General features: G+C 39.4%; 1 protein-coding gene across 1 annotated transcript in view; it reads right to left on the bottom strand.

Annotated features, from left to right (window-relative positions):
• Window positions 1-17,806, bottom strand: part of RELN (reelin) — a 375,213-nt gene that overhangs the window by 98,817 nt on the left and 258,590 nt on the right. The window contains exons 26-29 of the mRNA XM_006140794.3: window positions 13,644-13,876; window positions 7,785-7,942; window positions 6,344-6,551; window positions 5,089-5,165 (exon numbers count right to left, since the gene is read on the bottom strand). Of these exons, the coding sequence (XP_006140856.1) occupies window positions 5,089-5,165; window positions 6,344-6,551; window positions 7,785-7,942; window positions 13,644-13,876 (676 nt within the window). The remainder of the gene's footprint in view (window positions 1-5,088; window positions 5,166-6,343; window positions 6,552-7,784; window positions 7,943-13,643; window positions 13,877-17,806) is intronic.

The following is a 17,806-nucleotide window of genomic DNA, read 5'->3' on the forward strand; positions in this document are numbered from 1 at the left end:
AGTGTCAGTTGGTTGAGGTAAACCATGTGTTGAGAAAGAGAGAGAGAGAGAGAGAGAGAGTCACCCAAAGCTCATGAAGATAACTGAAGTTAGGCTGTTTCTAGTAATTTTTTTTAGACAGAGAGAGAGATTGAGGAAGAGATTTTTGACAGGTTTATGTCACAGTCCTCCTGCCCAGTCTCCTAATTAGCTAGGATTATAGGCACACAACCACACCCAGCATGTTCACACTGGTCCAGGAACTGAATCCAGCCCTCCCAAATGGTCCATAGCTTCCCAAGGGGTGATGCTACAAGTGGGCCACCTTGCTGAGCCCTGCTTCTTCTCTTATTCTAGTCAAATGTGGAGTGTCTGGCCAAAGTTCTAGTCTCCCTGATGCTTGCTCAAAATCAGTTTATTGGCTTTTTAGTGTAATGTAGAATACAGTCACTTTGAAGTTTAGTTTGACTTGTGGCTATTAATTTCTATTAGTATGTCTATAGTTAACAAGATGATAGAAATATCTAGCTATCTATAAATTATTTAGACAGTTACCTGGTGGTAACCTATTTGGAAGGTAGATTATAGTACCAGAAATGAATCATCATGAGGATAAAATCTCACTGTGTTGTCTCTTCTAGTGCCTTCTACTCAAATATAGTCCAAGACCAGCACTGCATTTACTCAGAACAGTCCCTACCTGTGATGGTTTAAAAATCTGTCCAGGGACCAGCAGTTAGTGTAATGGCTATGTCGCTGGACTCCCATGTAGCCTACCGCGGTTTGCGTCCTGGACCCGGTGGCTTAAAACTCACACTGGGCGCATGTATGTGCATGTCAAAGATCCCGAGAGAGAATGGAGGAGAAGAGATTGCAGTGTGGCCATCCCCCCAGGGGGGTGATTACTTGCTTTCTGTCTCTCTATCTCTTTCTGTCTGTCTGGTAAGCACACGCACCCTATGGCAAAAATCTGTTAACGCCCCCCCCCCTAGTGCAAAAACCCCTCCAAAAAAAAAAAAAAAAAAAAAAAATCTGTCCACAAGTTGTTTGACAGTCCTTCTTTTAAGAAGTGGCTTACTTTTCCTTTGAGTGCAGATGGACTTAGTAACTTGTTTCAAAATGACCAACTATGGTAGGAACTATGGTGTGTGATTTCTGAGACCAGGTCATAAAAAAGCATTAGAATTTCTTCCTTGCTTTCTTGGACCTCTTATTTTAGGGGCCAACTCATGCGTGGAGAGGACATTCAAATAGCTGATGGACAGCTTGAACAGTGGGAACTGAAACCTCTTGCCAATAGCAAGAGAAAGACGGAAGCCTTTTGCCCACGGCCATATAAGTGAACCATCCTGGAAACAGATCATCCAGCTCTGGGTATGTCTTCTGATGACTGTACCCCTCCTGGTCCTTGTTTTGACTAAAAATTCATGAGAGATCCTGAGCCAGAACCACTCAGCTAAGCTGTTCCTGAATTTCTGATTCTTAAAAACTAATATAACTTATGTTTGTTGTTTTAAGCCACTCAATTTTGGGATAATTTGCTATGTATTAATATTGGGTTGTTGGAAAAGTCATGATGTATTTTTCTCCACAAAAATGTGTCATGACTTTTCTGACGACCCAATAGTATATTATCCCAGTTGTACTAAATCAGGATATGCATTTTAACGAGGCTTCCAGATGATTCAGGTGCACATTAAAATATGGGAAACATGGCTCAGGAGGTACCTACTCCATTTAGTTTCGTTTGTTGTTTCTAATTAGCCTTTTTGGGAGTGGCCTTCAGGAAGCAATGATGTTTTCGGGGATGGGGACCCTCAATTCCAAAGGACAATGAAGGAGTGCCTCCCAGAAAAGAGGGGGAGAGTGGAGCAATGCAAGAAAGGAAATCAGCAATATCCATATTTTGTATCAGTTGCTGAGCCTCATTTGCTGTGCCATCTCACAGACCATTCATCTGAATAAACCAAGCCATTTTAGCTCATCTTCTGAGTGTTTAAGGCATGTAAAACATTTCTCTTTTTAAACTACAACTCCATCTGTGTTCTGCCCAGTCTTATTGAAAATAGCCTAATTTTGATTTTAATTCCAAATATGCAAATTGATGCTTCAGCTTGAGTAAGTAAAGAATCTTTACTTTCATCACTGGAAGAGATTTGTTCAAGGATTTAGGCAGATTTACATTTTAACAACCAGTTTTCAATAAGAGCCTGAGAAATGCCTGTGGGATATGAATTACACAGCCAGCATGGAGTTTAAGAATATGGCTCAAGACAAGTTGAGGAAAAGTTGCTGGTTCCTAAGGGGACCCTAAGGGGAATTTGTCCCACAGGGCAGGCAGACACCAGCAGAGCCTCCTACCCACGATGGGCAGATGCTCCTACTACCGTATGTTTAAGGTTTTTTGGTTATTTGGTTGGTTTTAATTTTGTTTTACTCATACACAAAAAGGATTATGAATTTTTAATTTTCAGAATTAGTTTTTCATGCACATAAAACTACTCAAGGTTTAAAAAAAAATAGAAAAGTTTATTTATTTCATGAGAGAGAGTGAGAGCGATAGAGCGAGTGAGTACTCCCGACAGGGCCCCAGTGCTGTAAACCTGCAGCCAGTGCTGGATCATGGATAAGCAGAAGCTCAGTGTACCCAAGCAGGTCTTCAGGCCTGAATTGGACCCTTTCCATGTGGATACCTTGTGGAGCATCACATCTTACCTCTGTGCCACTGTTTGGCTCCTAGATTTTTAATGTAATAAGTATCACTTTCTTTTTTTTTTTTCTTTTTTCTTTTTTGGAGAGGATTTTGCTGTAGGGTACGTGCACTCACCAGAAAGACAGAAAGACACAGAGAGACAGAAAGCAAGAAATCACCCCCCGGGGGGGATGGCCATGCCACAATCCTTTCTCCTCCATTCCCCTCTCGGGATCTTGGGCATGCGCACACGGGCCAGGCACGAGTTTAAGCCACCGGGTTGTTCAGGATCGAACCACGGTCAGCTATATGGGAGTTCAGCGACATAGCCATTACGCTAACTGCTGGTCCCATTAAGTGCCACTTTCTTGGTGAGCTCCTACCCAGAACATTCTATTTACACCAGCGAACCCACTTGCTGACTTTCCATCCCACCAGCTTATTTGTTTCTGTCTGGCTCTTACAATAGAAAAGAAATTGTTTCACCTACTTATTTTTTTTATTGTTTGTTGTCTGACTCCTCATATTACAATGTAAGTCCTTTGAGGGCAAGGATTTACCCCTAAGGTGGTCATTAGTGCCAGATTGGATCTTTCTTTCTAGCACACGGCAGGTTTGTGCTGCCTGTGTCCTTTATCACTCTTTCTCTTTCCTTTGGTCATGTGGATAGCAACACCCAGCAGCCTCTTCCTTATCCTGGGTGCTGGAATGAGACCTTGGATGATCCATGAAGAAAACAGCAGTGTAAGAGAGAAAGCATTTTTGTTTTAACCCACTGATATTTGGATGGTTGTTTATGATTCCAATGTCACCTAGGCTGTCATGACTGATGAATCTGTCTTTTGGTGACATTTTATCTGCAGCACTAGAACAGTGTTTGGCTTAGAAAATAAACTATTGGGTCGTTGGGAAGTCATGAGGCATTTTTGTATAGAAAAAGAATGTCATGACTTTCCTGATGACCTAATATTTGCTGAAGATATTAAGGAAAACAAAATGAACTACAAAAGTTTCTAGACTGCTACTTTGGTAAGTAGCATGACTTGGGGAACTGCTATACTGAAAGTACTGAGATACTCTGAAAAAGTCGTTAAAACCTTCAGTTAGTGATGATGTGGCCAAGCAAATTTAGAACTGATGAACACAACTATCAGCAGCTCTATTGCCTAACAAGTGATGTTTAAACCATTATGTTTTACACAGTCATACCTAAGATAGTAACAAACTTGTAAAATGCCACTCATTAGATCCAAGTTTGTAGGAAGACCCAACTGAGAAGCCCATGGATTTTGTCCCAGGTACTAACTCAAATCCAGTTTCCCTTGAAGAATCTCACCATACCTGTAGAGCTCCCAGAAGCCACCTATGCTTCAGGCCTTTTATATTTCTTTCAGAACTGAATCTTCTGAGGCAGAAGATAGTAGGGTTTCCTAGGGAGCATGGAGCTCAGGGCAAAGAGGGATGCAGTACAATGTGATGCGGTTAAGACACCCATTTTGGAGCCAGTGTGATGATTGGAAATCTGTTTGCCCACTTACTAACTGCATGATTGTGGCAAGTTACTTAACCTCTTTTTGTCTCAGTTTCTATATCTGTAAAATAAGACTAACAATATGGCAAAGGGATATAATGGAGTTGAAATGAATTAACACCAGTAAAACACTTAGAACAGTGCCTTGCATACAAGAGATGCTCACTAAAGGCTAATGTTTACTATTTTCAAGGACTGCTCCTATACAAGCATTCTGGTGTGCCCAGAATGTTTATGGGCAGAAGAGTTCAATCTGTATTCAGTAATGCCCTATGCAAACAAGTTAACAACCTCCACTTTGAATGCAAAAGCTTTGCTGTAGTTTTATTTTTTTTCACATTCCTTATTAAAAGTTATAAAGGAATAGAGTTGCTTAAAAGATACACCCTCCGATCTGCCCATACTCAGAGCTGACACAATTATTTTTCAGGTTTAAGAATTATTATTATTATTATTTTTTTTTGCTATACGGCACGTGTGCTTGCCAGACAGACAGAGAGAGACAGAGAGATAGAAAGCGAGAAATCACCCCCCAGGGGGGATGGCCACGCCACAATCCCCTTTTCCTCCGTTCTCCTCTCGGGATCTTGGACACGCATGCACACGTGCCCAGCGTGAGTTTAAGTCACTGGGTCCGGGATGTGAACCGCGGTTGGCTACATGGGAGTCCAGCGACATAGCCATTACGCTAACTGCTGGTCCCAGGTTTAAGGGTTTTGATGAGAAATTTTAGGGATCATGGATCCATACAGCTACTCATTCTATGAGAGAAGAGAAAAGGAATGATTCAGGATATTGAATCAGTTTGCAGAAACCTGGCAAACCTTGGAAAGAAAAGGAGTAATTTGCCAATAGTAACTGTAATTTCTTTGAAATTAGCACTTACCTTCATTTCTGGCTCTTGGTTTGATGCAGGTAATACCTGAAGTTTTGCTTCCAATTTGTATATAAAACTGAACCAGTCTGGGGATTAAAAAAAGCATCAGTTTACTTATAAACAGGTGGGTTCAGAAAAGCTTACTCCTTTGCATTTTGAAATGTTAGAAAAATTCCTGTAATTCTCAAGTACTACTCTTAAACCCATAGGGCGTATATAAAGCAGAAACTACATGGATTATAGTACATTTAATTATGTAATGATTTAGAAAAGGTTAATTAATATCATCATTAATTTTGTTCTGTAACAATGACCTAAAAAAACTAAAGAATAATCTCACTTTATTATGACAATATGATGCAATTTAATAAAAGTACTGAAATAGAAATTCTTTAAATCCAGATAATACCATACTTGGAAATTCAAGATGAGAAAAAAAAAATCTAACAGTAAGAAGCTGAATAACAGGTAACTACTTGTCTCTTACCGATTTAGATTCAGCTGGCTAAATTTTCCTCGACAGACACTCACTCAGTGTGATGTCAATTATGCCTCAGCCTACAGTCTCTGACAGAGATTACCCGTCTAACAGGCACACCTCTGAGAGAAGTACACAGAAGGAAGGGGAAAGAGATTGAAGGCTGAAAAAAAGTGACTCAGAACCCCAGATTTTACTGAGAACAAGGTCTAAAAGTTTCAAACGTTTTTCTATTTCCTTTTTTCCAATGATCACATAATCTAGTTGCTTTTTTAAAAAGTAGTTTTATTTTAGGTGTGCTACTATTTCATTTGACCTTAAAAATCAAACAGTTCTTTATTTTACCAGTAGGTGTCAGTGTAGGTATCTTCAACCTCTGAGGCAGTTTTCAGTAAGTGAATACAAATAAACTTAGATAAATAAGGATGCCTTATTTTTAGACATAACATTTAAAGTTGGAAAAAACCTTATTTTTGCCACACAGTTTAAGAATAATACCAATAGTTTTCATAATATAACTTTGGAAAACCAGGCTGACATGTTAGACACACAGGTTGGGTCTTAGTGATGACTGTATGTTGGTTAATATTAAGGTATGATTTTTGTAGATACTATATATTTTTACTATAGACTTAAAGTTTTATTTAATTTTTACATATAATAATCTATACACAGAAGCATTATTAAATAACTGTCAATAACAGAACAGAACAGAATGTTCTAGGTTGGGCCACATGCAGTGGTAAATACCATGTTCATGGAGAACTGTACCAATTAGCTACTTACCTGATATTCCTGGTGTCCAGAGGGACAGTCCTTGCTTCCCTTTTCCCAGGGCCATTGAAGTAGAGAGATCTGCCATCATTAAGTGTCCCACAGCCAGTTCCAACCTGGCCACCACTGATCTTGTACCACAGAGGGCTGAGCTTCCCCTCAAACCGATCAAACATTTCATTGAAATTTGGGACACTAGACACACAGGTTCCCTGTGCAGCTTCAGAGAAAATAAATACATAGGAAAGAGCTTTGTTGGAATCATTACACTTTAGAAGGTATTTCAACAAATAGCAAAACAATTTCCACAGGTGTCAGAGGAAAGAAGTCACATGAAAATTTGTATTTTACAACTGTCTTTTTTAAAGGCAAGCATCACAATCATTACTAGAAACTCTATTCTGTTCCTGTAATTTTAAAAATTTTAAATAAAAAGAGATTTGGGGAACCACATATTTCCATAGTTTTTGCTACTCAGAGGATTTGTATAAACTGAGAAATAGATTTTGTCCACAATAAAATTTGCTCATTTTTTGTCCTTTTATTAGAGGATCAATAGGAGGAGTAAGTCCAGATTTTAAGAAAACCACCCTTGAAAGTAGGAGCGACAGCACTCTCCACAGAAGGCTTGCAACAACATATGTTTGTCTTTGGTCTTGTGCCAGAGGAAGGCCAGAGCACTGGAAAGCTGGGAAGGAACCTTTTGAAGTTGCCTCCAGGAAAAATTCAAAAACAGATTTTGAAGCTTATAATACTTTCTTCAGTTTTACTCTTTAATCTCATCTCCATTTTCATTTTTGCTTGTAGCAACAATCAAACGTGACTGTGGTTAGAAAATACTTGTCTTGTGATGTTCTCTTTTTGTAGTCTTGGATTCATCATTTCATAAGTTGTGTTTTCACTTTAAATGTATAAAATCACATGTCTTATAAAATGCAGTGTAAAGAGCTCAGGAGACCCTTTGGCCAGTGGTTAAGAGAATGGGTTTGGATTTTGAAGGAACTTCCAGGATTTAAAGCCCAACTCCAGCAACTCCTACCGGTGTAGCCTTAGGAGAGTTACTAAGCCTCTCTGTGCCTCAGTTTCCTCAAATCTAAACAGGATTGACAGCAGTATGGTAAACTCAGGTTTGTTGATAAAATTAAATGAGATCAAATTAAATGCCCTAACTTTAGTGCTTAACATAAAGTAGGGCCTCAGCAATGTTAAGTATCATTACTATTAATAATAAGCAAATCCTCTTCAGGAAGTGTTACCATGTTTTCTTCCTTAGGCAGCTCAAAACTACAAAATATCTTAGCACTTCAAATGCCTGGGTTGCAAATTCCTATAATTCTTAGACTTAAGAATAACAAACTCAGAAACTCTTTCTTTGGAAAAGCAGCATAAAATATAGAAACTAGAGATGAACAGTTTTACAAACAAACCATCGGACACATGTATTCAGCCTTACCAGTGTATCCCAGGTCACAGAAACAGACTCCTGAAATGCAGTCCCCATGGCCACTGCAGTAACTGGGACAAGGCTCAGAAATGTACACTCCATCTAAACCAAATGGAGGCACGTTCTTCTGTGAGTTGCTTTCCTGAATCCATCGGAATCTGGTCTTGCTGTTGGGAAAAACAATGCATCTGTTTCTTGCATCATCTCATACCAAAGCCTCAGAATGTAAAAGGGTTCAGAAAAACTCAAGAAAATTTAATATTGATTTGAAAGTCAAACCTGACTAACACTTAACCTTCATAAGGATCTTTCTCAAACCTTTTTGATTTCTTCTTCAGCATAAATGTTTCAATACCGAGAAGATGTCAGGCATGGAAGATTTTTTGTGGCTAAAAATGTATTATAGGCTTACTTCTTTTTTTTTCTTTTCTTTTCTCTTTCTTTCGCTCGTTCTTTCTTTCTTTCTTTCTTTCTTTCTTTCTTTCTTTCTTTCTTTCTTTCTTTCTTTCTTTCTTTCTTTCTTTTTTGAGAGAGATTTTTGCTATAAGTCACATGTGCTCACTGGAGAGGCAGAAAGACAGAAAGAGAGACAGAAAGCAAGAAATCACTCCCCGGAGGGAATGGCCACTCCAACAATCCCTTCTCCTCCATTCTCCTCTTGGGATTTTGGGCATGCATGCACATGTGCCTGGTGTGAGTTTAAGCTGCCAGGTCTGAGACTTGAACCATGGTTGACTATGTGGGAGTCCAGCAACATAACCATTATGCCATCTGCTGGTCCCTAGGTTTATTTGTATATTTTTCCATCTCATGCTTTTTTAGTAATAAATAAAACCCAGAAAAATATTCCTTTCTCTAATTAATTAATATTTCACCCTTCTATCACACTAATTTTATGAAAATTTTCAGAAGAGGTTACTTGGGAATTTTTGAAACCATTAAATAGAATATTCTTTGTTAGGACATGTGAGGAGGTGGGGAAGGGTTTAGCTTGCACTGACAGCTCTGTCCCAGGTGTGCCTTCCTTTCCTCCCTCTTCATCTCTCATCTTCAGATCTCTAAGAACTCTTAGCAACCAGCTGAGCTGCCAATGAACACCAGTAACTGCCAATGAACAAAAGAAGCACCCCAGCCCAGTGCTTTAAAACCCTGGATCGCCACTGAGCCAGGCTGCTGGCTGGTCCTTTCCCCAAGACTATCATGCTGAGACTGCCAAACTAAAACTTGTCCCAGCTGCTTTACAATCTTTTCAGTCCTTTCAACACATCTCTTTTCTTTCCTATTATAAAAAACATACATCTATAATATCACTCCAGGAAAATATCTCTTCCTTCCCTAGGCCTACTGAAATCTAAGGAGGAAGATGCATTAGGATATCTAAATTCCAATTTATTTTGCTGCCAAAGTCTATAGATTTTTGAATCCAATTTCTTAGTTAATAAGGATAAATTCTCTTAAATATTAATGAAGCCTGTCAAGGGTAAGTATAGACCTACATGGCTCCTTCTCCCCTCTCTGATGGTGAAAATAAAATGATAAGGACCAGCAGTTGGTGTGGAAGTTAAGATGCTAGATCCCACATGGCAGACTGGGTGGTTTGAGTCCTGGACCTGGCCACTTGAAAATCATGCTGGGTGCATATGTGTGCCTGCCACCAAATCCCAAGGAGACTGGAGGAGAAGGGATTGTGGTATGGCCACCCTCATTGCTGGGATGGGGGGTAAAATTTCTCACTTTCCCTCTCTCTCTGTGTCTCTCTCTGGCCAAAGTAAAACTAGTAAATTTATCTACTGGGTCATCAGGAAAGTCATGACACATTTGTTGCATAGAAAAATACATCATGACTTTCCTGACAACCTAATAGATTCCACATTTTTAAGAGAGGAGATATGGCTTTGTAATTATTAAAATTATTAATGTTTTTGTTCACATGTGCTAGCTATTATTGCCTTTTCAAGAAGACATAGCTGAATACAGAAGAATGGTTTATTGCTAAATAGCATTGACTTTATTTTAAAAAAAAAACAACACTTTTAAAAAGTCTTCATTGTAATCAATTGCTTATTCTGGTCCTTATTTCTCATGCAACATCCATTCATTAAACCAATATTTAGCAAATACCTCCAACATGCCAAGCACAGTGCTAGGGCTGAGCATACCACAGGAGGCAAAACCCAGACAGGGTTCCTGCCTTCATGTAGCCCACAGTCAAGCAAGGAGACACTTCATCAGGCACCTGCACAAAGAAATGTACTTGTGCAGCTCCAATAACCACCATTAAGAAGGACACAGAGCTAGGAGAGCACAGAATAGAAGGCTCTGACTTCACAGGAAGGTCTGTGAAAGATTCAAAGGAAGTGATGATTGAGGAGAAAGAGTTTAATCTTAATAATTCTACTATAAAACCCTGGTGTGATTTGACTATTCAAATAATTGAACAAAACTTCCTCTTTGTTTTGCATGTCTTAGACAAAGAAGTGTTATAGAAGATAAACTCTACCTTTGTCCCCTTCTCTGATTTTCCTCTATGTTTGGAGAATGCCTGAGTGACCAGGAGATTGGTTTTTGTATCTTACCCTTTCACTATCACACCATCCAGAGAGATGTTTTTGCATCTGTCTTCCAAACCAGGAAGGGTCCTGTGCACCTGCTTGTCCTGTGCAGAGGTTCACAGGTGATGGGTGATGGAAAAGATGTTCTGCAGAACAGACTTAGATTTCTAGCCCTGACCAGAGACAACCATTCTGTTTTGTATTTCACATAAGGAACTCAGAATATACTGTTAGGCACACTATATGAATGCGGATGCCTCTGAGAGTCAGGAGAGAGAGACAACATATATTTACCACCATCAATGTCTTCGTATGCAAGAACTAGGTGCATTAATATGAGCACACACTGCTCCTCTGAGAAAGTCAGCTTAGAATTATTTTTTGAAAGAGCAACATTCTAGTATCTATTATAAGCATGTTGCCTCCTGGCAAAATAGCTCCAAATTTTAACAATTTTAACACTTAGAATTCTCAGCTTTCTAACACTGCACTTGGAGAAATCTGAGTTTAACATATTGTGGAAGGAACAACAACAGCTCATTTAACTTGGGGTAAAGTAGAAACATATTTACTATTCTTTAGCAGAGTGCTCTTCCTCACAAATGCCATCAACTGGCAACCTGGATGGTATTCAAATTTACCAGGAAGCTGGACTGTAATGGAGAAGATTTCTTCTTCTAAAAGCTGAGATTCAAGAAAATATTGATACATTGGGAGCCTCAAAATATTGGCTCACTTTGTGATGATGCTTAGGACAATGTTTTCTTACTTCTCAGATGTGGCTTTAACATTTGCATTTTTCCACCTGACATCAAACACACTGTCATTTCAGAGGCAGCTTTATATTACTGGCTTCAGAGAAATCAAACCAGATTTGTACTCCTTGGCTCTTGATTACATTCTCCACTTTTACAGTGAGGTCTTCCATAATTCTGGTACTAGTCATCGCAGCAAAAATGTGGCACTTGAAGCCCCCCAACTTCATGGTATGCTGTACCTGTCTATTTGAAAGAGCCATGGTTGAGCCACAGCTTCAGAAAATCATGGCAGGGAGGAAGGCCGTGGTGGAGGTGATGAGAACAAGGGTTGCCACTGTTGCATTACATGTATAGCTTGAGATGGGCAGGAAGCAGAATGAGATGGCTATTTAACTGCAAACACAGATACATTTTTTATGGAAAAGGAAAGATGCCTGTGAAGCCTACAGAGTAGAACCAAAAGATGAGAAGAACAATGGATTAGGAAACGATTCCCACAGAGCAGAACTGTCTCTATAAAGAAAACTTTCTTGTTGTGGAAATTGCAAAAATACTAGAAGGAAGACAAAGGTCCAGCTGAGCCCAGACACTAACCAAGTCATCAACGGAAGGCAGCTACATGATAGAGCCCGGGAGAGACCAACAGCAGAATGACCTGAGCAGCCCCACAAAACCCTGAAGGATCATAAATCACTGCTGTTTCAGCCACTATCATTGGAGAGGTACATTGCATAGCAATAGAGAACTACACAAATACCGTCCTAGGCTCCAGTGAGGAATATAAAAGATGAGTAAGGATGATTTTTTATAAAGTATCTCTATATCCCTGACTCCTTTTTCCTTCTACTGATTAAAAAAGGACAAAATATGGAACAGCTGCCCTGGATTCAGAGATGGGGCTACCCTGTCAACTCAGCACTGCTTACCTTTGGGCCATGACATGAGAAAGAATGAACTTCTATCTAGTTTAAACCTTGTTCAGTATATGTGTTTGCATGTTTCTGTTACAGTAGCTGTGTCTGCATGCTCACTAAAGTAGACCGTGAGTTAAATTCTTAAATTTCATTGAAGGTGGTAAACTTGTCAACTCTGCCACCCACACATTATATATCACAAGTGTTTAAGTCTCTCTTCAATAAGCTCCAAAGAACGCTGACATGTAAAGACAAATAAATTACTTGTAAATTGACTTGGATCTGCTGATTGACAAACTGTTGCTTGAAGTTGCTGATGTTTAAAGATTATGTTTCAAGGTTTGGCAGATTAGCACAGAAACTTGTACCTCCTCGATCAAAGATGCTTTGTGATGTAATATGTGCCAGGCTTACTTTGTACCTTTCTTTCCCCAGACCAGTCATTTGAATGAGTAACAGTTGTGTTTTCCTGACCATCTCCTTTTTTAGTCTCATTAGATTTTTTTTTTACTTATTAAAAATATGTTTATAATTAAAAAAAAAATTCCAGAGGACCTATGCACTCACTAAGAAAAAAAGACAGAGAAGGCACACTCTCCTTCTTCCCTATGCAGGAAGTTCGACTATCAAAAGCTATGGTGTACTTTTTAAAGGTGTGTATCTAAGTAATAAGGGAGGCAAAGAAACACAACCAGTTTATCTAGCCAAACAATTAACAGTCAATTTGGTGATCAATTAGGTGAACACTGTCACATACAGAATGGACTCTAAGAACTTTATGAATAAGCTACTTCTATAGATTGCTAGACTTCTACCATCGCATCAGTCAGGATGATATAGGTTGTACTGCAATAACGAATAACTTCCATCTCAGTGGCTTAACCCAACAAAAGTTTCTTTCGTGTGTGTGTGTGTTTTAAATTTTTGCCATACGGCATGTGTGCTCGCTGGAAAAAGACAGATCCAGAGAGAGAGAGGGAAAATGAGAAATCACCTCCCACTCTCCCAAGGTGGTTGGCCAACAGCAATTCTTTCTTTATTCTTCTTTTCAGATTTTGGGCATGCATGCACACATGCCTACTGTGTTATTCAGGCCACTGGGTCTGGAGCTTGAGCCATGGAGTTGGTTATGTAAGATCCAGTGCTTAACCACCATACCACCTGATGGCTCCTATTTCTTCCTTATTTTATAAATGCAATGTAGTTTGCCAAAGGAGTCTGCTCATTGTAGATGCTCAGAGGTCCAGATTGATGTAACCTTTATCTCAGTACATGCTTCCACAAAGCCAGAAACATGGCAAAATTCACATGGGCTCTTAAAGTCATATGTTTTATTTCCATTCACATTTTATTGGGTCATGTCAATAATCCCACCTTATACCAGGAAGGAAGTTAGAATAGAACTATAGCTCTCTGAATAATTCAGAGAATTATTATTATGAGCCTGGGCCTCATGGCCTCCAGGGCTCCTGGGCAGGCAGAGTAGAGCCAAGAAGAGCAGGCTTCAACATGATGGTGACCGAGGCTGGCAGTGACTATATGAATTCTGGTAGGTTACTGGGATATTTGAAATAAAGATATTGAGATAAATAAATATTCCCAAGAAATGACAGCTATGGCATACAATAAGAATGATTGCTTTACCTGGATGCAAGAGATCTTGGAATAATAACGGTGATTCTCGTCCATTCTTCAAAGTCTCCTGTGTGATACATGGTGGGCTCACTCAGTTCTCTGGAGTTTCCTTCACACCCTTTGCCTGCAGAGGCTGGGTAACAGCCTTCTTTCACCAGAAACCATGACATACCAGCATCATGAGAGTACTGCAGAAGAACTGGGGCAGTACTGCTGAATTGATTGGCACATCCAATGTTTAACTGTTAAGAGGAAGGACAGAGTTTGGGTACCAACTCGTTATGCAACAAATCAGGTGCTGCAGCAGTCAGGGTCCTTTTTACTGAGTCTGCACTGAATTTACATTAAGAACTGCACAGACCAAGACCTTTCCATAGATTTCTGGATTTCTTTATTTCAGGTAGTAATAGGCACTTTTTTAACAGAAACTTGGACCAGCTACCCATATTCTGGATTTCTTGGGGTTGTGGGAGAGAAGAGAGACTCCCATGTAGTCGACCGTGGTTCAAGTCCTGGACCTGGTGACTTAAACTCACATTGGGTGTGTGTACGTGTGTGTCCAAGATCCCGAGAGGAGAATGGAGGAGAAGGGATTGTGGCATGGTCTTGCCCCCTTGGGGGGTGATTTCTCACTTTCTGTCTCTCTGTCCCTTTCTGTCTTTCTGGTGAGCGCACACGCCCTATAGCGAAAAACAAAAACAAAAACAAAAACAAAAGACCCCACAAAAAACCCCACAACTTTCCAAAAAAAAGAAAAAAGGAAAGAAGCTAAGAAATTCCTTTCTCTCCCTCTCCCCAAAGGGTATAAGCAGAGGGAAGCAGAATATGGAGAAGCAGTCCTCCTCTTCAGAACAAGGTTACCTGAGGTTGTCTTCTCTGCTTTCAATGAAACAAGCATCTTTAAGAAATCAGTATCAATACAAATGAAAGATCTAAGGTTTTATCACCACTTCAAATAAGCAACATAATCCAGAAATAGAACTACTACTGTTCTGCGCAACTCCTGGAGAGGATTGTCAGTAGAGGATTAAGAATTATAAGAATTTTAAGAATTATAAAAAATGCAGGCTGACCCCATAGCCTAGTGGTTAAGGGAGCTGGATCCTACATGGCTGACCATGCTTTGAATCCAGGCCCCAGTGGTTCAAAAAACATGTCAGGTGCATGCCTCAAATCTTGATGGGATGGAGAAATGGCAAAGAAAGGATTGCATCGTGATCGTGCCTCATTGGAGATGCTCTCTCCTTCTCTCTCTGCCTGTCTCTGGCAAGTGCACATGCCCTCTGGCAAGATAAAAATTGCAACCTAAACCCTATTTCCCCAGCACCATTGTTTCTATTTTTCTGTTCTGTCTTCCAATCTACATGGAAGTCTCTTTTTTGATAATACGGTTGAAGTTATTTCCCTTCCAGAGCCTTTCTTCTCCTTTATATTTAACAAATTATTTTATTACTACATGAAACATTGAAAATAAAATATATTTTTTCTTCAGTTGATTCATTATCTTCAGATAAATTTTAGTTGTAGTATTACTGAGTCAAAATGTAGAAACACTGAATTTTATAGTTATTTGTGCTTGTTTTGTATTAGTTTGGCTCAAATGAATCAGTTTTACCACGTACTGGATATTATTACAGTATAAAAATGGTTCTTTCTAAATTAATTAATGTATAAATGAATTTTATTACTGTTTATATTTTTGGATAACTATAAATATCAAACTCTTTTTCTGATATTTATTTAACTACATGCTGTTTTAGATAAATGGTCTATTCATATCTTATTTTATTTGTTGATGGGAGCCACCATAGCATTTTATTGTGTAAGTCTTTACAAATAAGGATACTTAACTTTTATAAAAGGAACATTGAAGCAAGGAATCAAAACACGTGACTCATGACCCAGAGATAAAGGGTCAAATAAAGGTATAATCATAGGTGAATCTTGGGATAGAGCTTGAGCTTATGTCTAAAAAGTATCTATTTTTTGAAAAAAAAATTCCTTATCATCCTTATTTCCATACTCAGAACTGGAAAGCATCTCTCAGAGAGATGTACAATTTGGCTAGTAGAAATTTTATTGTGACTTATTTATCCAAGTTTATATGACCATACTAAAACACCAAGAACATTATGAAAGCTATGCATGATCAAACTCTTCCAACACAAATGCCTTTTATTGCACTGCCCATTAGTAAAACTGCCTTTGGTTGGCCTGTGCTGACACCAGCCTCATTGGACATAGGTAGCTTCTATCTTTTTTTTTTTTTTTTTTGGAGAGGTTTTTTTCGCTATAGGGCGCGTGCGCTTGCCAGACAGAGAGACAGAGAGACAGAAAGCGAGAAATCACTCCCCAGGGGGGATGGCCACGCCGCAATCCCTTCTCCTCCATTCTCCTCTTGGGATCTTGGGCATGCACGCACACGTGCCCAGTGTGAGTTTTAAGCCACCGGGTCCAGGACACGAACCGCGGTCGACTACATGGGAGTCCAGCGACATAGCCATTACGCTAACTGCTGGTTCCCTATCTTAAGCTTATTATGACTGCCATTGTTTCTAATGCAGGCAAGTCACTGGAACTTTTTTTTCTGTGTCAAGTTTGTGTGTTAGAAATCAGATAATGGGGTGGTGCAGACATATTCCCAGGTGTATTAAGATAATTTACCTCAAACATTCCATTCAGGCTTCATTAATAAATTCAATAAATATTTACAAATATTTATTTTTGGGGTACCTTCTAAGTATCAGATATACATTATTAAATCTCTCTTACCTCTAAAAACAAAACAAGACAAAAAAAAGATTCTCACTTTTGGTCTTCCTGTAACTATACAGCTAAACACATTGAGAGAAAGGCCGTATTCATTGTGGAGGCTCCCTTATTTACCTTTTTTTTAAAAAAAAAGAGAGAGATTTTTGCTATAGGGCACGTGTGCTCACTGAGAGACAGAGAGAGAGACAGAAATGAGAAATCACTCCCCCCCGCCCCCCCCAGGGAGAATGGCCATGATACAATCCCTTCTCCTCCATTCTCCTCCTGAGATCTTGGGCATACACACATACACACCAGGCATGAGTTTTAAGTCAACGGGCCCAGGACTTGAATCACAGTCGACTGCGCGGGAGTCCAGCAATACAACCATTACACCATCTGCTGGTCACTACTTACCATTTTCTAATCCATTGTAATATGACTTTTGCAGCTACCATCCCAGAGAAATTTCCAAGGAAACCCTAACTAAATCAACATATAATGGGAAAACTCAATCCTCAGTATTCTCAACTCTTCTTTTGCTTCTAATGTTGGTAACCTTTTCTTTTAAAATGACCACCAAGCTTGCTTTTGAAGTGTTGGTGTTTTCTAGGACTCAGCTCTGTCTTTTATTACTCTATACTTGCTTCCTGATCTCATTCACTATCACAAATTCAAGTTTGTTCCATCTATGGCTGGGAGATATGGCATTTCTCCAGCACTCAGGATATCCACCTCTCTAAAGCAAATTCTCCTCTTTGTGTATTTCAGTAACTACAGCCAGAAATGTGACTTCATTGTAGAACCCATTCTATCACTCAATAGATCACCAAAATCTTTTGACTGTACCTTCTTAATATCTGCTAGGCTCATTCATTTACGTTTTAAACCTATACCATACCTTAATCTGGCTTTCTCATTCTTACTCTGAAGACAGTTATAACATCCTTACGATATATTAAATATCTGATCATTTTGCCTGCTTCCTCCACTATCACCCAGCTTTAAGCTCCCTTCATCCCTTACTTGGATCACTGTAGTAACTGCCCAGCTGGCATCTCTGTTTCTGCCCTTGCCCATGCTAGTATATTCCCAACACAGCCGCTACAATAATTCTTTTCTTTTTCTTCTTCAATTTTTGCCAGATGGCGTGTATACTCACTAGAGGGAGGGAAGGAGGGAGGAAGAGAGGGAGAAAGAGAAAGAGAGAAAGTGAGAGATGCCTCCCATGGGGAATGGTCATGCCACGATTCCTTCTACTCCATTTACCCTCCCTTCAGGATTGTGGACCTGTGCATACATGTGCTGGTGTATTTTTGAAGTTACCATGTCTGGGATTCAGAACAAGCAATTGGTCATGTGGGATCCAGCCACCTTAACCACCATGGCATGGACTGGCCCCATTATTCTTTTTTTTTTTT

The sequence above is a fragment of the Tupaia chinensis genome, unplaced genomic scaffold (genome assembly GCF_000334495.1).
Source record: "Tupaia chinensis unplaced genomic scaffold, TupChi_1.0 Scaffold000044_1, whole genome shotgun sequence".
Taxonomy (NCBI): Eukaryota; Metazoa; Chordata; class Mammalia; order Scandentia; family Tupaiidae; genus Tupaia; species Tupaia belangeri.